This window comes from Typopeltis vanoorti, chromosome 18, assembly GCF_054136105.1.
Source record: "Typopeltis vanoorti isolate ZY-2024b chromosome 18, IOZ_Tvanoo_1.0, whole genome shotgun sequence".
NCBI classification, from domain to species: domain Eukaryota; kingdom Metazoa; phylum Arthropoda; class Arachnida; order Uropygi; family Thelyphonidae; genus Typopeltis; species Typopeltis vanoorti.
Window position 1 is genome coordinate 90,450,868 of NC_143566.1, and position 23,792 is coordinate 90,474,659.

The 23,792-nt window shown below is 35.5% G+C and overlaps 1 protein-coding gene across 4 annotated transcripts in view; it reads right to left on the bottom strand.

The window, feature by feature from the left end:
- Positions 1 to 23,792, bottom strand: part of Nsun2 (tRNA (cytosine(34)-C(5))-methyltransferase Nsun2) — a 272,640-nt gene that overhangs the window by 225,896 nt on the left and 22,952 nt on the right. For all 4 annotated transcript variants that reach the window (XM_090407903.1, XM_090407904.1, XM_090407905.1 and 1 more), the window contains one exon: positions 19,400 to 19,504. In XM_090407903.1, the coding sequence (XP_090264029.1) occupies positions 19,400 to 19,504 (105 nt within the window). The remainder of the gene's footprint in view (positions 1 to 19,399; positions 19,505 to 23,792) is intronic.

Consider the following 23,792-nt stretch of genomic DNA (forward strand, 5'->3'; position numbering starts at 1 on the left):
GGTACATGGGGGATTTGAGTCTGCAAGGTTTAAGGTAACCAGTGGTGTAACACAAAGATCAGTGCTTGGTCCACTGTTATTCAATCTGTACATTAATGATATTGTGAAGGATTTGACAAGAGACATACAGTTATTTGCTGATGATGCAAAGATAGGTAGGGTAATCAGAATGCTGCTGATATGCAGTACTTGCAGAATGATTTGATTAGGCTAGAATTGTGGCCATGGGAAAATGGGTGTCAGTTCAATGTCAGTAAATGTAAAGTCATTCACTTCGGCATGATTAGATATCCAATGTTGTATTATATTGGTGGGATTAGGCTAGAACAGGGGTCGGCAAACTTTTGAGACGAAAGATCCAAACCTGTTCCTCACAATAATTTAAAAATTATTCGAGAGCCATAAATATATTTTTACAAATAAGGAAAATTTACAGTAATATTATAGTAAATTTATAGTAATATATAACAAGTTATAATATTAATTATATCTTTATTAAATGAAGAAAAAATCACACAAAAAAATTACATGGGCACCCAGTGGAGGGAACCCGTGCGCTCACTTTTTAGTCACTTTGTTGCTCTGCAAATGACCTAAGATGTCGAGGCACTCTAAAACTTAATCCTAATTAGTCACCATTGTATGAATAAAATCCTTTAAAAATTTGATAAATGAAACTGATAGTTTTATTTTCATTTTCATTTTTACTTCAGAGCCACATGTACGTACCTAAAGAGCTGTATGTGGCTCGCGAGCCGCAGTTTGCCGACCCCTGGGCTAGGAGAAACTGATGAGGCTAGGGATCTAGGAGTCTTAGTAGATAGGAAGTTAAAGTTTAGGGGGCATGTGGCAAAGATTGCAAATACAACTCAAAAGATAATTGCAATGTCGAAACGAACGTTCACATGTAAAGATAAGGATGTTATTTTCTCTCTTTACAAGGCCTTGATAAGACCTCACTCGGACTATTGTGCGCAGGTCTGGTCTCCGTTGTGATTCTGATATATTGGAGAGAGCACAAGGGAGAGTGTTAAAAATGATATTAGGATTCTGGAATACTGATTATGAAGACAGATTGAGAATTTGTAGAGCTGCAGACACTAGCAAACAGGGGAAAGAGGGTGATATGATTGAGACTTACAAACTTCTGAAAGGGTCATACAGGATTTCAAATGACAGAATTTTTTAATTTATGGAGGGTGGGGAAAGGACAAGAGGGCATCCTTGGAAGCTGAGAATGAAGGCTGGAAAGAAGGGTGTGAGGGCTAGATTTTTCTCTCAGAGGGTGCACGATTGGAATGGATTGCCATTGGATGTTGTGAATGCAAGCAGTGTGAATGAATTCAAGAATAAGTATGAAAGCTGGTGTGTGTAGCATGTGGCCTCCCTCGATGAGTCTCTGACTCCACGGAGGTCTCTCTTAATAATAATAATAATAATTTTACCCCAAATCAATCTGTTACCTGTGAAGACACCAACGTTATCAGATCTTATATTTCTATCTTCTAAGACAATTTTTATTGTATCAATCTACCTATATCTTGGCTTTCTTCTGGATTTTCCTGATAACCTGGCAGAGAACACTTGTATTGCTAATTTCTTTGCTCTTCCATTCTGTTTAAGTGACCATACCACTTGAGATTAGCTCTGCTAACACATTCTTGGATGCCAGCAATTACAGGTTCTTTCATAATGTCCTGGTTTTTAATATGATATTGCCACTGATGCCATCTGTTCACTTCGCTAATCTTTCTCAGGACTCTCATACCTGTGGTCTCTAGTCTTTGATCGAGTGTTTTATTTCTAATCCAGCTGTCAGATCCATAAGTTAAAACTGGTTTGAACATTGTCTTGTATACAGCTAATTTAGTGTCTTGACTAATTTCTCTTTTATTCCATATAAATTTATTCAGTTGACTTGCTACCATACTGACTTTATTGATTCCGTTGTCTATTTCCATATTTAATTTACCATCTTTGCTAAAAATTGTGCCTAGGTAGCTGAAATGTTTTACTTGTACTACAGGTTCTCCGTTCATAATGCAGTTGATATTTTCAATGCTTCTGGCTATTTTCATTGTCTTTGTCTTGTTATTGCTGATTTTCACACCAAATTTATTACAATAGTTATTCAATTTAGTCAGGGAATCTTCCACCTTGTACTGGATTTATTTAAAAGTATAACATCATCTGCATAAACTAAAGACTGAGATTAACATCTCCAATTTTGATATCAAGTTTAATACTGCTTTCCTTCATAATGTAATCCATATAAAATAACAGAGGGAGATAATGTACATCCTTGTCTGAAACCAGATTTAACATCAAATCTTCCTTCAATTCTAACTGCTGACTTACAACTCAAATAAAGATTAACTATTGCTTGATATAATATCCCATTGACATCATATAACTGTAACGTTTTGAATAGCTTTTCTCCTGACACCTTGTCATATGCCTTTTGTAGGTCTACAAAACTTAAATACAGATCTTTGTTATATTCCCACAATTTCTCAACCATCTGTCATAAATCTGAAAATCGGATCCTGACAGCTCTATTTCGCCTGAATCCAGTTTGTTCTTCACCAAGCCTCCCTTCCACAATCTTTCTCAACTGTTTCTCAAGTATACTTGCATAAATCTTACAGGAACACTCATTAGAGAAATACCTCTGTAAGTCTCGCATTCAGTTTTATTTCCCTTTTTTTTTATATATGGGTACTATGAGAACTCTACTCCATTCATCGGAATTCATCCCTCTGTCCAGGCTTTCTGAACTGTGCAGTGCAGCCGCTGTAAGACTTTTATACCACCATACTTCGGCATTTCTGGTCGAATATCATCTACTCCTGCTGCCTTTCCACATTTTAAGCCTTTGATGGCTTTTTCTACTTCGAGTATGGATATGTATTCCTAATTGCATGCCTGTTGAGTGTTTTTTACCGCTGTGCTATCACTGCTTGTTTCATTCAGCAATTTTTCAAAGTAATTACTCCATACATCAAGGATATCTTTTTTCTCCAGTTTTCATGTCACCTTTATCATCTCTAATTCATTTTATAGAACTCTTTCTTCCATTTCTGAGCTTTTCCAACAGCCTCCAGATTATCTTCCCACTTTCCTGATATTCATTTTCTATATTCTTGCTAAAGTCTTCCCATGACTTGTGTTTAGCTAGTTTTACATAGTGCTTAGCTTTTATACACTTGTTCTCTGTATTCTCTAAGAGCACAAGCTGACTTATTTGCCAGGAACTTTCAACATGCTTTCTTCTTTTCCTTCACTGCCTCTTTAACTTCCAGTGTCCACCATGGAGTTCTGATTTTTCTATCCTTGTAGACAACCTAGCCACATGCCTCTCTGGCTGAATCACCACTGTTTTATTCAGGGCTTGCCACTGAATCTCCTGTTTTCAAACTTTAATTTTTTTTTTTTTTTTTTGAATAATGTTTGTGTATTTTAGTCCATAGTTCACATCTGAGAGCTGCTCAACTTCTATTTGCTTTAAAACTTTCTTACATGGTCTTCTTTTCAATATGAAATTCAATATTTTATCCTACTCAAGACTAAATGGTGATCACTTCCAATTTCATTTCAAATCCTCTGTACACTCTAGTGTCCTGCACCAGTGAGAAAACATCACTATCAACAATGACATAGTGAGACTTTTCTTCTTCCTTGCCTCTTCTCTCCATGAATTTATGTACATTTTTATGTTGAAACATTGTGTTAGTAATAACCAGTCCATGTCCTGAAGAGAAATCCAACAGCTATCTGTCATAATTATTAGCTTTGCTCTTTTCTCCAAATTTCGCTAATATATTTTTGAATGTCTGACAATCATTTCTCATTCTGTTATTGTCCGTGCAGTTAGCCTATTGTCTTTGCGCTTCACAACCATATGCCTGGGAAAGGAGTGTCCTAGGTTCGATTCCCGTCAACGAAGTGAGAAGCTCAAGGATCTTCCTCAGCCATAGCCAAGTTAGCCGGTCTTGGGCGTGGACAGCAGGATTTTTTCACCAGTTTATCTGGTGTTTTCCATCCTGCAAGCAGGCAAACCAGTCTGAGGACACACACGGATTACAGTCAGGAATACTGACCCAGCCATAGGTCTGAATCATCAGCCTATGCCGGTTCTGGAGCCCGGGTAAAATTTGGGGGGACTAGATGGTACCGTGAACTCCCATATAAAGGGGGAACACTGTATCCTCACACGGAATTTAATTTATTTATTTATTCTGCTATTTAGATCCCGACAACGACCAACTTTTCATTTGTCATTGTGTCAGTTGCTTTCTCTAAAGCCTCAAAAAATTTCTCGACTTCTACCTTAGTAGAACTTTCAGTGGGACCATAGGCACAAATAAATCTCATTGTCTAGTGCCATCCTGATATTTGCCCACATCACTCCACTTGATATTGCTTGCCATTCAAGATGATTAGCCTTGTATTTTGCATACAATACTATAGCTACACCTTCCTTTTCCTGATTGTCATTGCCTGAATATAACATTTTGTATTCATTGCTCAGAAAAATCTAACCAGATTCTGTCTTTTTTTTTTTTTTAAGTCACCCCTATTAGGTTGATCTGGTACTTATCTTCCTTAGTAAGCTTTATTTCTTTACCATTCAGACTGCTTACGTTGATAGTACCGATCCTGAACTCTGGTAATGTTGAGTTGGGGTGTGTTTCAGGATTTGTTCCCTGTAGCTGACTTTTCACTATTTGTCCTGGTTCTCTGGTGAAAACAACAGGGCCTTTGCTTAACTGGGTGATGCCCCAGCAGTCATGTTGTACCATCATTTTATTTGTGGTTTAAGTCAATAAGAATACAATTTGGTCTGCTAAGTCCGAAATTGCCAGCCCATCCTCTTTCATGCAGTATCCAAGTAAATACCTAATAGGGTGCACCACGAGAAGGTGAGGATTCATTAGGTCAGAAGCCCTGGTCAGTTCTCTGCATTCCTTTAAAGGCTGTGTGGAAGTCTCCTCTGTTATACAGCTTTCACCCTTAAGCACCCCCACTCATATTTGAGAAATATAAATTAAAAATCACCACAACATGAAAGGAAATTTTACTTAGCAGAGAGTGTTCCCAAAAATCCTTAAAACTATTTAAAATTATCTGTAGGATATTTAGATTCCTCTTGTTTCTGTCATATATAACAGACCATGCTTATTGTCACAGAAGTATTAATCCCTTCACCATGCACTGGCCAAAAATATCACAAAATTTATGAATGAATCAGTCCCTTAGAAACTTTTACAAGAAGGATCGATAATTTCTTCTGAATAAGCAGCAATGTGACCCTGACAATGAAATGGGACTGCCCTAATAAACATTTGTAAATGAAAAATTATTTTCAATGGCAGTTCACAGCTATACATGAATTTCAGCAACTTTTCCAACTTTCAGGGTAATGAAGAAAGGCATGATCCAGTGAGACAGTTTAAGAAATAGAATTCAGGTATTGAGGTCCAGTGAATATGGCAGGGCTTCTAGTAATACGATTATTATTATTATTATTATTATTACTTTATTTTTTTTTTGCCTGAAATTCCTTAAGTGAAAACAATGTCAAGTGTTTTTGCAGCACACTGGAACTATCACTGTGTTTCAAGACCAGATTTCGTTATAGTTCACTATGTTGGATTTTTAGTTCTGATATCATTTAAAAAGGTTTTTAATATCAATTTGAGAGGTTCAGAAACTAGTGCATTAGTGCTTCTGAAGCTTGGAGTCTGTGCAAAACACGTTGGTCCAGTGGGTTTGCAGTTAGTGTGCGAAAGGATGCTGACTAGCAGCCGTAATGAATCACAGGGTAAGAAGAAAGTGAAAGACTGAAGGATACCAATTCACTGTGACAATCTGTGAAAGAAGATACCAGAAGATGCTTCATACATCAGTATTAGTTGCTGTAGAAAAGAAGAAGTCAATAAATAATTGTAAGGGTTTGTACAGTAGACGCATGCTATAGAAAACATCACTATAACAGAATGATGTGCTATAATAAACAATGGAAAAAGTCCATTGATTCTAAGTCCCATAGAATCAATGCTATTTAATTTCCATATTACAAACAATAAAAGCTCAAAACCAACATGATAACAAACTGAATGTACTCGGAAATTATGTCACAATTAGTAGACAAACAAAATGGTGAGAAATTGTACACTGTGGTTCTTGCCATACATAAACAATGTTTATGTATGGCAAGAACCACATTTATACCTAGGAAATGGGAAGAAACAGAACAAAGGAAAATGAAGAAATTGAGGCTTGGAGCAGTTGGGAGTTCTAGGTGGAATGAAGGATGAAGGCCTCAATTCAGCAAGGATTATTTCATTCATCAGGTTAGAGCAGGTGCTTAGATCAGATAAGTAAAAGAGCACACATGCAGGCTCAGGCACGTGCACACACACACACAGTTTTAAGCATTCTTTACAAATATATCTCTCGATAATCTATTTCTTTTCCATTTTTTGTTGTTATTGTTGTCACCAGGCTTACGAGTTTTTATTACATCTCATTTCTGAGCAGGGTGATGATGAGAAGTAAAATGTAAATATCTATGTTGAATTTTTCCCTCTATACTGAAAAAGATAATCTGTTTGGTAACTGAGATGAGCGCATCTAGGAAAGAAAGAGTACTGTAAAACATATCTTAAGGTTTTAGTTGTTCAGGAAGTTACTGAAAATATTAAATGTTTATCTGGGTCCTATACAGACAAGGAAAATACCATCAACATAAAGTAGCCATATTTTAGGCTTAGTATGGTATTTTTCAATGGCCATCTTTTCAAAAGATTCCACATATATATGAACTAGAACAAGTAAAATTGATGTAACCATGGCTAGATCTTCTTTCTGTTCAGCATACATATCTTTAAATTGAAAAAGGGCAGTGTACTTATCTTCAAACTGAAAAAAGGCAGTGTCTGAAAAGGTTGATGGTCCCTAGTGAATGACTATTCTAGCAGAAAAATATGATTTCTTCTCTGAGCACATTAGTAAAAAGATTTGTTAAGTTCAAATTCACTAATATATTTGTAGGATCCAAAATAGTGTCCTTTATCTTTGGTCTTGCTTTTCTAAAATGAGGAAGTTTTGTTAAGTAGTATTTAACAAGGCTGTATGCAGGAGAGTGTCTCACATCCACAAATTGTGATAAGCAGTGTAGACAGTGGGTTGTGTGGTGTGCCCTACTGTGATGATTCCTTTGAGGTGTCACATAATAATAATAAATAATAATAATAATGGGATACTGCCTTCATAGATCCATGGAACAATGGGATATTTGATGTTATTTGACCTTCAATTTCTTCTGGCCAGATGCAAAGGCCCTTAATGAAGTAATTAGTTTTATCATGAGCACTCCAGCACTCTTTTATTATGTCTATCATCTTGTATCTATAATTAGATTCTAGAACTATGGATGTTACATTTCTCGCTTTCAGTACTAAAATATTGCCATTATTATGAATTTCCTTTAAGAGCCTTGCCCTCTAATTTGGAGATACAGTCATACCCTGACTTACGTGAATCTGGAGTTACGCGGTTTCATATATGTACGTATTCCCGTCCCGCTTCACCACTAGTCGTATATTTTGGCACCAGCCGCATTCGCCAGTGTCGCACATACTGTGAACAAGCACTGACATGTTTCACGTGGTCTCCATTCATACACGATTTTTATAGTTTACAAACCTTGCGATTGTTTAATGTTATGTTCTTGATAAAAATTTTATCACATAAAAAATAATAATGTCATCCAAAGGAAGCAAGTCCGATTCTTCTACAGCTAGCAAAAAAAAAAAAAAAGCATTGACTTTGGAAACAAAACTCAACATTATTAAGGATTTTGAAAGCGGAATGAAAATTTGTGAGCTAGCAAAGAAGTTTGATCTACAGGAATCCACAGTAAGAACAATCATAAAAGAAAGGTTTACAGATTTTGGAGGACATATATTCTAACGAGGAATGAATTGTAGCCACAAGGTAAGGAATAAAAAAATCATTAGCTTGCTGTGAAGAAATTTTGCGTGACAAGAAAGAGACATTATGCCATCAGACGACTCTATTAGATTTTATGAAACCATTGACATCGAAATAGCTTTCTTGTTTTTTTTATGTACGAAAAACTACAATTATGATTATATTTCTTAAAAAATATAGGTGTTTTTGTAAACCTTTAGTCCCAATTAACTAATATTTTGTATGTTTGTATGCAAAATTATACCCGAGTTATGCAAATTCGGGTAAACTATAAAAATTACGCGCTTTTTGTTGGTTCCACCTACCGCGTAACTTCAGGGTATGACTGTATTTTGTTGGTTGGTGGTTGTGGATTAATTAAAATTGCTGCTATTCTTATATGTATTATGCCTGCTATGTTATTTGGAGTTATGGCAAAATGGAGTCATTGGATAAAATTGGATTTTTATCCCAAAATGGTTTCTTATTCTAAGGAACTTAGGATATTATCATTGTTTCTGCACAGTTTAAGAAAATAGTCTGTTTAGAAATCTTTTCTACTTCATATATAAATTTTAAAATTTGCATATGAGAGGAACTAATGCATCACCTTTGCTCATCTTATCAGTGTATGTGAAGAGAAATTAACTAGTTTTGTTAACAGGTAGGCTTGCTTGATAGCTCATTTTTTCATTCATTAAATATGTCAATTTCTTTTTCAAGTTTAATAGGTTTTCATCTACAATCTTATGTGCTTCGAGGATTGGTGGCTCAGTAGTCGGTTGTGAATGATAACAATAAAATTTTCATCTATATCAGATAACTGAACTACTACTATTACTGATTCTTTTCCTTAGCAAGGAAAATGAAGTTTTTTGTATTAAACTGACCATTTTTTAAATCCAAAAATGGTTTCCCATTTTAAAAACCTTAGGGATAATAACATTATCTCTGTACAATTTAAAAAAATAGTCTGTTTATAAATCTTTTCTGCTTCATATGTCAATTTTAAAAATAAGAATAACTAATTACCTCACCATCATATATTAGCTGATATTTCACTGGTATTATATCCAGCATCTTCAGAGCATAAGAACAGTTTGTCACAGTAAACAAAACGACAACAAACTGGTATAAGAGTGGGACTAATTTAAAAAACTGTAATGGACAACACAAGAAATTAAAGTCCTAATGATTACCATCTGTTGTTGGATAAAGAGAGAGAGAGAGAAAAAAAAAAGAAGAAAAAAAAAAGTATTACAGTGGTGCCTCGTACTTCGAATGCTTCTAATTTCGAACGTTCCAGAGTTCAAACGCTTGAGAATGCAAGAAATTTGATTCGCAGTTCGAATGGAATTTCTAAGTTCGAATTATAGTCCAGGAACTCAGAGTCATATAGCATTAGACAGTTTCGGCATGCCATTGCGCATGCTCTCCCCCACTAATTTCCCATGCCTGCACAGTGTGTGTGTGTGTCTGTCTCAGTCGGCTGTGCGTTGTCCCTTACTTTACACAGCCTAATCATTGCACGATACATTTGTGTAGAGAATTTTTAACTGTTTTTGGCATTTTTTTTATTGCCCATAGCATCTGAAATTTTGTTCTTTCTATATTCTTGTTAAAGAATGTAGAAAGAACAAAACTTAAAAGAAAAGTTGTAGTATTGATAATTGAGATAAAAAAGAAATTATCATGAAACACCAAAGCGGTACACGTTTGACGGATCTGGCAACGATGTTTAAAATGTCAAAGTCAATGATGAGTAGCATTCTTAAGAATAAGGAAGCAATAAAAGCAGCAAAAGTGGCTTAAGGTGTGACAACATTGACCTCCAAGAGATCACATGTTATTGAAAATTTGGAAAAACTCCTTTTAGTGTAGATAAACGAGAAGCGATTATGTGGTGACGTTATTACCGAGAAAATTATTTGTGAGAAAGCCAAACATCTGCACAGTGAACTCAAGAAATGCATACCTGAGACCAGTACTGAAAATGGGGAGTTTAAAGGAAGTAGAGGCTGGTTCGATAAATTCAAAAAATGAACTGGGATCCACAGTGTTGTCATGCACAGAGAGGATGTAAGTGCCGATGTAGAAGAAGCGGACAAATTTGTAAAAACCTTTAAGGAGTACATGGATAGTGAGGGATTTGTATCTCAACAGATTTTTAATTGCGATGAAACAGGTCTTTTTTGGAAAAAAATGCTTGAAAGGACCTATATCACAAAAGAAGAAAAGATGGCATGGGATATAAACCTATGAAAGATAGAATTACTTTGCTGCTTTGTGGTAATGCTAGTGGAGACTGTAAGATAAAGCCTTTGCACATTTACCATTCTGAAAATCCAAGCGTTTTTAAAAAGAACAATGTCATAAAGAGCAAATTCGGTGTTATGTGGAGGGCCAACACGAAAGCGTGGGTTACCAGAGAGTTTTTCACTGAGTGGATTTATCAAGAATTTGCTCCCACTGTAAAAGCTTATCTTACTGAAAAAAATCTACCATTAAAAGCTCTTCTAGTGATGGACAATACTCCTGCTCATCCCCCAAATTTAGATGGTGGATTCAGTTTCATCAAGATAAAGTTTTTGCCGCCCAATACCACTTCTATCATACAAACCATGGACCAACAAGTGATTTCAAACTTCAAAAAACTGTATATTAAGGTTATGTTTCAAAAGTGCTTTGAAATAACCAATGCCACAGAACTGACTCTTAAAGAATTTTGGAAAGAGCATTACAACATTCTTCTTGCTTAAGGATCATCGATAAGGCATGGAACGAAGTTTCTATTAAAACAATGATTTCTGCTTGGAAAAAACTCTGCCCAGATTGTATTTCAGTCAGTGAAGTAATAAGCCATGAAGAAAAGTCTGTTGTAAATGAAATTGTGTCTTTGGGTAAAGCTATGGGATTAGAGGTGAGTGATGAGGATGTAGAGGAGTTAATAGATGACCATAAAACCAAACTCAGCACAGAAGAACCTCAACATCTTCAAGATCAACAACAAAAAGAAGTGGAAAAATAAATTTTTATGGAAGAGAAAAACGCCAAAGGATGCATTTCCAATGCCGACCTTCAAGAATTGTTCTCTGTTTAGAAGACAAGCTATTCTGGAAAAATGGCAACCTAATAAGACAGCAGTAGTGACCAGGAATATTAACTTATTCGATGACAATGTGATGGGTTATTTTAAAATATCAAAGAAAACTGTCAGCACCAAACAACATTAGATAGATTCTTCTCTGCAGAAAAAAAAGAGAACGTGAATCAGCATTCTCAACTCCAGCTAAGAAGCAGAAAGAAGATGCTTAACAATGGGAGCATTATTTTTGTCTTTGTGATTTTTATATTAAAAAAAATATTCTTCACTGTTATTTTTATATTGTAATAATTAAAATTAATAAAATAAATATAAAATTATTTTGTTTAATTTTTTCTAAGTTATTAACATTAAAAAACCTAAAATAGATAAAATAAAAAAAATTATTGAAATTTTTTGGATATGGGAACGGATTATTTCGCTTTCCGTTATTTCTTATGTAAAATCGTGATTCGGACTTCGAACAATTCATAGTTCGAACGGGTTTCTAGAACGAATTAAGTACGAACTACGAGGCACCACTGTAATTAGATCTTAAAATGACTGTCTCCCAAATTTTTGGTAAATTGATACAGTCATACTTGTTGGAGTTTGGAGTATGTTTTAAAGCTGCTGCTGATTCCAAAAACAATCTCTCTGACTTAATGACTTCTGTGTACCACTGTTGTTTTCTTCTATTTGATCAGTTTTTCCTGTCTGTCCACAGTAAGCCAGGTCACAGGAACAGGGCACTTCAATAAACTCCTGGGTGTGATAATGAAGAGAGTTTGTCCTAAGGTGAACTGATGAAAGTTGCCAATTTGACATATGGTTTAACTAAGGTGTGTAGCAGATATCTTTTCAGATGTGCCTTGAATGTACGGGATAGTAACAGTTTTGCTGTAATCTTGTGTAATAGGCAATGGGGGGATTTCTGGGGAGCATTTAGTATTTTTTTATTCTATGGTGATTATAGCCATTAGCTAAGAAAGTGTGATGCAAATAAGTGAGTTCTGTGGTAAATGCATTGTCATTGAAAGAACAGATAGCTCTGGCTATGTGAGTTAGTGTTTTCAGGATACCATGCTGTTCAGCTGGATGATAGTGTGCATGTCTGTGCAAATATCTCTCTGCATGTGTGGGTTTTCTATAAACAGAAAAAGATAATGAGACATCGCGAAGAGTGTAAGCAGTGTATCTAGACAGACAGTCATTCGCTTCCTGTTCCACTGAGAAGAGGATTTTAGGGTTTTTGCAATTAAAATATAGTAAAAATGTATATAATATGTCTGGACCATGTGGCCAAATAGCAAACATATCATCAACATAGTGCAGCCAAATCACTGGTTTGAGAGTGGCTGTATTCATAAATAGGTTTTGTATGTAAAAGGCTAAAGGGATGCCCACTGCTCCTATCTAGTTGTTTGTATATTTTCTCTCTCAATGTAAAATGCATTGTACTGCAAAATGCATAAACCTGCATGTACTGCAAATTTAAATCTGGGGGGAAATGTGACTTTAACAAATCAAGTGAAGTAATATCAAAACTAATTATTGTGTCTGAACTTTTTAAGATGTGGTTTTTTAATATACTTGTTAAGGGAACAGAATTTTTAACAAAAGAGGAAGGATTATTTGTGAGGGAGGGGGGGGGGACTACTAATTTAGCTAAATGTTTACAGTTTGTATGTGGAGTCTTGGCAGATAACAGAAAGTTAGTAATGATATAAGTTCTTCATGTAATGCTATCATAATATCCTGTACACCCCTTGAGGGTACATGTCAGGAATTTGATGATGTATGTGGGACTGTTTATACTATCCATGATAGCAGACCATGCCTTCGATACTCCTTCACACAGGATCAAATGATAGAAAACAAAAGTGCTACACAGAAGTCATTATAAGTCATAGAGATTGTTTTTGGAATCACCAGCTTTAAAACAGACTCCAAACATCAACAAGTATGGATGTATCAATTTACCAAAAATCTGGAAGACAGTCATTTTAAGATCTAATTAATACAGGCAGGCCTCAGTTCTGTTCCTGAAAAAACGGGCATAAACCAAATCGGCATAAAATGAACCCAATTTTAACGGTAAGTATGAAGTTATGTTCCGCATAGTCAAACAATATGCACATGAAGTATGTGTAACATTATTATATTTAAAGCTTTGATAATACATACATATATATTTGTTAAAATAAAATTATTAATAACAAAACAAAACAAAATTATATACAAAAAATATGATACTTCGAAAAGATATTACATATTTCTATATTGAAGTTCCTGGTTTCAGATCACCTGCATTTTTTTTTTTAAAGTATCCAGTGTCAACTGCCTAGATTTTCTTTTTCTTTCTTTAAGGAGTTCAGTGGAAGGTCGAATAGATGCGATTACACTCCTTTTTACGTTCGCACTCCGTTCCCAATCGTGGTCCATTTCACAGAGTTCATCAGTCAATGTCTCTATGCTTGCAAGGATATGCTGTAAATCAGCTGTTTTCATATCTCTCAGAGGACCTTCTTCATTTTTCTTTCTCCTCCTTTGGATGTTGACTTAAATGTTCAGCTAATTCTTTTAAGTCTTCATTGGAAAGCGGTTTATCATGGCTCTCTAAGACTTCTGTCACATCTTCAGCTGTAATATCGTACAATCCCACCTCTCGTGCAAGCTTGGTAACATCTTCAATAACATTCTCCTCTTGCTCAAATTCCTCAAAGTCGTGCATAAATGCTGGAAGAAGTTTTTGCCATGCTCCTTTTAAACACTTTGCTGACATGTCATTCCAAGCTGCCTTGATGTTGTTAATGCCCTTCAAAATATCGAATGACCACCAATAGTCTTTAATAGTTTTTCCTGAAGTCCAAGACTCTTACCATTTCCATAAATGTTATACGGAGGTAATAGCTTTGAAGATTGATATAATTCCCTGATCCATCGGTTGCAAAAGTGATGTTGTGTTTGGGGGCATGTAAACAACCTTGACATCCGATGGTGTTCTTACTTCAGCAAGGTTTTGAGGATGTCCGGGGGCATTATCCAAGAGAAGCAATGCCTTGGCTGGCAAATCATTTTCATTACAGAAGCGAAGCACAGTAGGGCAAAAATAATTTGTGTACCAATCTATAAAAACGTCTTGTGTAACCCAAGCTTTCTTGTTCCATTTCCAATAGACTAGCAGCATGGCTTTTAGACCCTTGAAGGCTGGTGTCTGTGAATGGTACACCAACATTGGTTTAAGCTTCAAAGTTCTGGAGACATTTGCACCCAACAAAAGCGTAAGTCTATCTTTTGCAGCTTTAAAACCTGGAACGGAATGTTCTTCACAGGAAATGAAGGTGCCTGATGGCAATTTTTTCCAGTAGAGCCCAGTCTCATCAACATTAAAAATGAGATCAGGAGGATAACTTCCTTGTTCTAAAGAGTCTTGAAATTCTTTAGGAAAAGCAGCGGCTGCAGCAACATCTGCACTTGCCACCTCACCACATAATTTGACACTGTGGCACTTACTTTGAGACTTAAATCTCATGAACCAACCTTTACTTCCTAAAAATGCTTCTTTGCCTCCATCTGTCTTTTTAAGATCCTCAAAAATTGCTTTTGTTTCTCAGTTATAACAGCCTGCGTCAGGGAAATGTTTTTCTGATTCAAGTCATCCACCCATAATGATAATAATTTTTCCATTTTTTCATGAAGTTTACCCTTGCTATAACGGACATGTTTTGCATTTAGTGCTGCCATAGATTGTTGCACAGACTGTTTTATTCTATCTGCATTTTTCATAATTGTAGTAACAGTTGATGGAGGTAAGTTCACACTTCTACAGACATTAGCACGTGTCTGCCCATCTTCCATTCTTCAAATCACCTCCATCTTCTTTTCAAGTGTGATTGATTTCCGCACCTTCTTAACACCAAATTCTGCTAATTTTTCTGCACTTCTATTATCAGACATGGTATGTAATTATGTACTTTATCAAATTAAATACATATGTACATAAAAAAATTAAATAGAAAAATTAGGTAGATTCAACATTAAAACTAGGTTTGATACATATACGTAGTAGTAGCTTGCTCAAACACTAGAGTACCTGCTAGCATCGTTTCTCAGTCAACCACACTACAGTAAGAAAGCACATGCAGGCAACCAGCGTTATTGGGAACCGGCATAAACTGAGTGCTGCCTGTACTTATTTTCTCTCTCTTTATACAACAATAGATAGCTCCAATTAGGACTTTAGTTACTTGTGTGTTACAATTTTGTTTTTTAAACTAATCCCATCATCATCAAATTCCTGTCATATACCCTAAAGGGGTGTACAGGATATGACAGTACTACATGAAAAAATTATGTCCTTATTAACTTCCTATCTACAATTTTCCTCCAAATCAGTCTGTTACTTGTCAAGACTCCAACATTAACAGATCTTATATTTCTATCGTCTAAGGCACTTTGTGCTGTATCAATCCACCTGTATCTTGGTCTTCCTCTGGGTCGTTTTCCTGCCAACCTGGCAGAGAACACTTGTTTTGCTAATCTTTCCTCTCCCATTCTATTTAAGTCCCCATACCACCTGAGATTAGCTCTGCTAACACATTCCTGGATGCTGACAATGTCAAGTTCTTTCCTAATATCCTCATTTTTAATATGATATTGCCATTGATGCCATCTGTTCACGCCTCTAATCTTTCTCAGGACTCTCATATCTGCGGTCTCTAGTCTTTGGTCAAGTGTTTTACTTCTGACCCAGCTCTCAGATCCATAAGTTAAAACTGGTTTGAACACTGTCTTGTATACAGCTAATTTAGTGTTCCGACTAATTTCTCTCTTATTCCATATGAATTTATTCAATTGACTTCCCACCATACCATCTTTGCTGATTCTGTTGTCTATTTCTATATTTAATTTACCATCTTCAGTAAAAATCGTGCCTAAATAGCTGAAATGTTTTACTTGTTCCACAGGTTCTCCATTCACAACACAGTTGACATTTTCAATGATTCTGCCTATTTTCAATGATTCTGCCTATTTTCATTGTCTTTGTCTTTTTATTGCTGACCTTCATACCATATCTATTACAACAGCTATTCAATCTAGTCAGAGAATCTTGCAGACTTGTAGCACATTTATTTAGAAGTATAACATCATCCGCATAAAGCAAAGAGCTGACATTAACATCACCAATTTTGATATCAGGTTTAATACCACTTTCCTTCATAATGTGATCCATATAGATAATGAATAACAGAGGGGATAATGTACATCCTTGTCTCACACCAGATTTAACATTAAACAATCTTCCTGTATTTCCTTCAATTCTAACTGCTGACTTACAACTCAAATAAAGACTAAGTATTGCATGATATAATGCCCCATTGACACCATATAACTGCAGCGTATTGAATAGCTTCTCTCTTGGCACCTTGTCATATGCCTTTTCCAAACGACAAAACTTAAATACAGATCTTTGTTATATTCCCATGCTTTCTTGACTATTTGTCGTAAAGTGAAGATCTGATCCTGACAGCCTCTATTTGGCCTGAATCCAGCTTGTTCTTCACCAAGCTTTTCTTCCACAATTCTTCTCAACCTTTTCTCAAGTATACTTGCATAGATCTTGCCAGGAACACTCAGTAGGGAAATACCTCTGTAATTCTCACATTCAGTTTTAATTCCCTTTTTATATATGAGTACTATGAGAGCTACTCCAATCATCAGGAATTCGTCCCTCTGTCCAGGATTTCTGAACTATGCAGTGCAGCCACTGTAAGACTCTTATACCACCATACTTCAGCATTTCTGGTCGAATATCATCTACTCCTGCTGCCTTTCCACATTTTAAGCCTTTGATGGCTTTTTCTACTTCAAGTATTGATATGTATTCCTGACTGCATGGCTGGTCAGTGTTTTTTTATCACTGTGCTGTCATCACTGCTTGTTTCATTTAGCAGTTTTTCAAAGCAATTACTCCATACTTCACGGATATCTTTTTCTCCCGTTTTCATGTCACCTTTATCATCTCTAACTCCTTGTACAGCACTCTTTCCTCCATTCCTAAGCTTCTTCAACAACCTCCAGAATATTTTGCCACCTTCTTGATATTTATTTTCTATATTCTTGCCAAAGTCCTCCCATGACTTTTGTTTAACTAGTTTTACACACTGTTTAGCTTTCTTACATTTGTCTCTGTATTCTGTAAGAGTAAAAGCTGACTTATTTGCCAGGAACTTTTCATATGCTTTCTTCTTTTCCTTCACTGCCTCTTTAACTTCCTGTGTCCACCAGGGAGTTCTGATTTTTTTATCCTTTCACACAACCTCACCACCTGCCTCTCTAGCAGAATCTATCAATGTTTTCTTCAGAGTTTGCCACTGAATCTCAAAGGTTTGATTCCTGTTCTCAAACTCTTTCATTTTCTTTTCAATAATCTTTCTGTATTTTAATCTACAGTTCACATCTGAGAGCTGCTCAACTTTTATTCGCTTTAAAACTTTCTTACATGTCATTCTTTTCAGTATGAAATTCAATTTTATCCTGCTCAAGACTAAATAGTGATCACTTCCAATTTCAAATCCTCTGTACACTCTGGTGTCCTGCACCAGGGAGAAAACATCATTATCAACAATAACATAGTCAATGAGACTTTTCTTATTCCTTTCCTCTTCTCTCCATGTGAATTTGTGCGCATTTTTATGTTGGAACATGGTGTTAGTAATAACCAGTCCATGTCCTGAGCAGAAATCCAACAGATATTTGCCATTATTATTAGCTTTGCTCTTTTCTCCAAATTTTCCCAAAATATTTTTGTATGTCTCACAATCATTTCCTACTCTGCTATTTAGATCCCCAACAAGGACCAACTTTTCCTTTTTCATTGTGTCAGTTGCTTTTTCTAAAGCGTCAAAAAATTCCTCCACTTCTACCTTAGTAGAACCTTCTGTGGGACTATAGGCACAAATAAGTCTCATTGTCCAGTTCCCCATTCTCATATTTGCCCACATTACTCGACTTGAGACTGACTGCCATTCAAGAAGATTAGCCTCGTATTTTGTGTTGAATACTATGGCTACTCCTTCTTTTCCTTGATTGTCATTGCCTGAATATAACATTTTGTATTTATTGCTCAGAAAGATCTCACCAGTTTTGGTCTTTTTTGTTTCAGTCACCCCTATTATGTCGATCTGGTACTTATCTAATTCCTCGGCTAGCTCCATTTCTTTGCCATTCAGGCTTCTTACATTGATAGTACCGATCTTTAACTCTGGTGATGTTGAGTTGGGGTTTGTTTTCAGATTTGTTCCAGTAGCTGACTTTTCTCTGTTCGCCCTGGTTCCCTGGCGAAAACAACGGGGGCCTTGTTTAACCGGGCGACGCCCCAGCCGGCATGAAATTTTGTCATGTTGTACCATCATTTTTTATTTTGGTTTAACCAATAAGAATACAATTTGGTCGGCTAAATCCCAAATTGCCAACCTATCCTCATTCGTTCAGTGTCAAAGATACCCAACAGGGTGCACCACTAGAAGGTGAGGATTGGACATTAGGTCAGAAGCCCTGGTCGGTTCTCCGCATTCCTTTAAAGGCTATGTGGAGGTCTCCTCTCAGTTATACAGCTTTAACCCTTAAGCATTATTATACCAAATCAACTAAACCCATTATTATACCAAATTATTGTTGATTTGTATACTGTGACAAACTATTCTTGTTCTCTGATGATGATGCAGGATATAATACCAGTGAAATATCAGCTAAGTTAATAAATTTTAGCATTCTGTGTTGTGAAACAGTACCATTAAATAAACTAGCATATAGTTTATTTAACTAGCATAAGCCTTTTTACTCGTTTAAGTTTAACAATGATTTTATTAATATTGGTTTTTGAATTAAAAAAATCATTCTGCTCTTTCATGTTCTTTCAAATTGATATTTAATTTTATTCCTCATGAAGTATGCTACAGTGCATTAGAAACTAGATGAGTGAATAAATAATATTACTTATAATGTGGTTATGCTGGATTTATTAGCATAGGTACCATAGGAAAAATAAAACCAGGACGTCCTCTTAAAAGATTCAACGATGACTTCTAAGGCCAGAACAGGCCACGCTAGGCCTAAAGCCTTGATATGCATGATAATGATTATCACAGGTAACGAAACCACAAGAGCTTCATGTCATTAACATGAAATTGTGTTCTAGAAGCACTGAAGATGATTAAGCTGTTATCACCTATTGAAGGATAGTGTAGAAATCCAGTTTTATGGTACTAGTTGTAGATTTAATTAAATACATATTAAAGCTTCTTTCAAACAAACAACTCTGAAAGTAGTACTTACCAAGATAAACAAATGGGCTTACATACTTCTTCACCCTCCACTTTTGCTGTTAAAAGATCCTGGAAATACTGACTCTGAATAATCCTCAGCATAGCCTTTGCCTGTCTGAAAATGAAACGACTTTTATCAACTCATTCTTCTGGTACTTCATACAAAGCAGTGTACTAAAGCACAAAAGAAAATTCAAAACACTATATGTGCAATGGTAGCATCTATGGTGAAAAGACTTTCTACTTACTTTGCTATGCTAAATTAATGTATGAGAGAGCTGGAAGATGTTAGCTATATTCTTTACAGTGAGAAATTGAAAAATTTAACTTGGTGGAATGTTAGATTGTAGAAATACAGTAGAACGATGTAAAAGAGAAAAGATGTAGCTAAAAGAGGAGAAAAGTGAGAATACAGAAATAAAGAGAAATAGTTTTAAAACAAACAAACAAAAAAAAAAGCCTAGAATAACATAACTGACCATGCATATCTCCGTGCCCACTGACCATATATAATGGGCATTACATTATTCAAATCTCAATTAACTGAGTTTTTTTGTATAACTGAACTACAAATTTCACTGCGGCATGTGTTTATTTTGTGTAAGTAGGCTGTCAATTCTTCACTTTTTTTTTAACATGATCAGTTAATTTTCATCTCCCATTAAACTATACTGAGATAAGTTAAAAGATATGATGACTGATGAGAAATATTTCTCATTTAAGCTTTTAGTGTTAAATTTAATATTATTCCATTTTAGAAAATAAAATTTATGTACAAATCTTGCTATCCTAAAAAGACACAAATGTGGCAAAAAGAACTGTGTATGTACAGTTTGGGCAGTTGAGTGGACAATGGTTGTTGAAGTTAAATAAATAATAAATTACACAATAACCACAGTAATTAATGAAATAAAGGTACAAATATTTTGTATACTGAAATTAACAGTACATCATCAGTGTAGACAACATTGATTAACCATTGATTAGTAACCACAGTAATTAACTTTATTTATTTATAGTTATGCCAGGTACCTTTAAAGATTAGGTTACTGAAGTTGCCAGTTGCATTTCTCATAAGAATAGTAATTCTGGTTTAGATTACTGCAGGTGAAGGTGCATATTGTTTATATTACTGTTTAGGCAATGGATGTTGATGTGAATGTGGAAACTTTTTTTAGCAAGAATCAATGTTGGTGAGGTTTTTTTTTGTTGTTTCATTTTTGTTATTTTTTGTGGTTTTTTTAGCTGATTTTTATGATTTTTAAACTATTTTTTGTATGTGAATTTTTGTGATCTGGAGTAAGGTCATATTTCTTTGGGTTGTGATCCACTGAATGTGGTGAGGAAAAGATAGAAAGGAAATGGGGCATGCAGTGAGAAATGACAGGATGTTATTTGTGCAAGCAGTGTGAATGAATTCAAGAATAAGTATGATAGCTGGTGCATGTAGTATGTAGTACTATGTAGGCCATAGGTGGCCAACAGCAGACCTGTGGGCCGCAGTAAGGTCATATTTCTTTGGGTTCTGATCCACTGAATGTGGTGAGGAAAAGAGAGAAAGGAAATGGGGCATGCAGTGAGAAATGACAGGATGTTGTTTGTGCAAGCAGTGTGAATGAATTCAAGAATAAGTATGATAGCTGGTGCGTGTAGTACTATGTAGGCCATAGGTGGCCAACAGCAAGCCCGTGGGCCGCATGCGGCCTGTACCGTGATTATGTGTGGCCCCGCAGCAGAATAAAAACTATATTAAATTATATGTATTATCAATTTAGCTATTAGTTTCGACCGCAGATTTTCTGATTGGTATACTAGTTATATTAATTATTTCTGATGATGGAAACAATTTATATTCTCAACAAGGAATCAGAATTGCTTTAAAAAGATTACTCAATTTATAAAATCTACTGCTTCTCTGTGCAAGTTCTCTAGCAGTAGGAGTGGTAGATTTCTATGCATTCCAGAGTAATGCCTCATTGAAAGTCACGTGCTCTGCTCTGGTTACAGCGATCAGTTTCAGAGACTCAGTTTCACAGTTAACAGTGTTATTGTTGCAGTTTGTGTCCCCTGGTCAGTTACTTCAGCCTTTGCGTACTATGAGTCTGAAACGTAAGATCTGTGAAGAAAAAGGTCATTTCAGGAGAAATGGGAAAATGAATTTCTGTTTGTAAACAATAATGACAACAAACCACAGTGCCTCGTGTGTTTACAAGTATTGTCTGTGCACAAGGAATATAACCTCAAATGCCACTACATATAGCACCATGCCACTAAATACCAAGAATACGTTGGACAAGTAAGTACTAAAATTGTATGTAATTTGAAGAGAAAGGTTAGTGCTCAGAAATCTATTTTTACTAAATCAATATCAACATCAATATCAAAATCAACATCAATACAAAAAAAGCTCACTCTTTGCATAGTTTGTTGTAAGCACAGAGATAGCAAAAGCAAAAAAATCATTATCTGATGGTGAATTTGTAAAACACTGTTCTGTGAAAATGGCACATGCATTTGGGGAAGATAAAATTGCCAGTGAGTTTGAAAGCGTTTCACTATCAAAACAAACTGTAACAAAAAGAGTCGAGGAAATAGATTCTCTCACATATTAAATAAATTAAAACATGTTATTACAGATTCAGCTTACTTCTCATTGGCTCTGGATGAATCAATTGACATAACAGATACAGCTCAACTTCTAATTTTCATTCAAACTGTTTCCAAAGACTTTGTTATTAATGAAGAGCTACTAGCATTAGAGTCATTGCATAACACAGCCAAAGGTCAAGACATTTATGATACATTACAAAGGTTGTAAATGGTACTGGTGACATTAACAATCTCACAGCTATTGTGACAGATGGCACCAAATCAATGCATGGTACTCAAACAGGCTTAGTTGGCTTACTAAGGAAGGCTGAAATCAATTGCCCTGCATTATACATCTGTTTTATTTCCTTTGAGAAAGGAAATAAAACAGTTTTAGAGGAACGCGAAAAATTCTGGAGATAGAGGATGTTATGAAAACTGTAATGAAGTGTGTGAATCTAATTAAGGGCGGAAATCGGGCCTTGACACACCACAAGTTTCTTTCTTTTCTAACAGAAATGGAGGCAGAATATGACGATTTAGTGTTGTACACAGAAGTACGTTGGCTAAGCTGAGGGAACTGTTTGAAACGGTTTTTTGCTTTGAGAAAGAAAATAAAACAGTTTTTAAAGAAACACGAGAAGACAAACAAAGAAATAATCACAAAAATACGTGATCCTCATTTTAACAGCTTACTTGCCTTTCTAACAGACATCACACACACCACATGAATGAACTCAACGTGAAGTTACAGGGACGTAACCAAACAATCTCAGATTTAGTTGGACACCTAGATGGGCTCATAAGTCGACTGAAGATTTTTAAATTCACCCTAGTCAGAGGAAACTTGGTACATTTCCCTTCCTGCAGGAAATTGATGGAAGAGAGCCATGACATTGACTTCAAGTTTTCTGTGCCAATGTTAGACCAACTTTTGGAGCAATTCAGTAAGTGATTTTCTGACTTCAGTGACATGCGGCCACAACTGACATTATTTAACAACCCAATGAAATGCGACATTTCAGAGCAGCATGACACTATTCAAGTGGAGTTGTGTGACCTTCAAAGTGACCCCTTTTTCCAGTCAAGGGTGGAGATAGTCATTGACTTTTGGAAACTGGTACCAAGGGAAAAATATCCTGCACTGAGTGATTTCAGCTTGAGAATTGCATCTACATTTGGAAGCACATACATATGTGAATGCACTTTCTCAACTATGAGGGTGGTTAAATCATCACAAAGAAGCCGACTGACTGATGACCACCTTCAGGATTTGTTATGAATATCGTCATCATTGTTGAAAATCGACTTTGATGAACTTGTTGCCACACATGAATGCCCACAGTGTTCTCATTAAGTTGTGTTACATGTAAAAAAACAAGAAATATGTAATTAAATTTAATGTAACAACTTATATTTAAATCAATCAAGCATTTTATATTGTTCTCCCAGTAGTAAAATGATTTAACAAATATAGTAATTCAATACATATAACTATTGCCTTGAAAAAATGCAGAGTTTATTTTTATTTAAGTTCTGTCTAAAAGTGTGCGGCCTGCGATGCTACCACTCATCATATATTGGCCCTTGTATAGAATGAAGTTGGCCAAGCCTGCTGTAGGCAGTTCATTTATCAGAATTTGTAACATATAATTCTATATGAAATTGAATTATTTTGCCTAAAGCTGCAAAACAGTTTGGTTTAAACTAAAATTTGGATGATCAGAATGATCTGGCAAATTTAAAAATTTGAAATACCAAATTTCATTAAATTCTATTTACCAGAGTGAAGCTGGAATGGGTGTGACAAATTT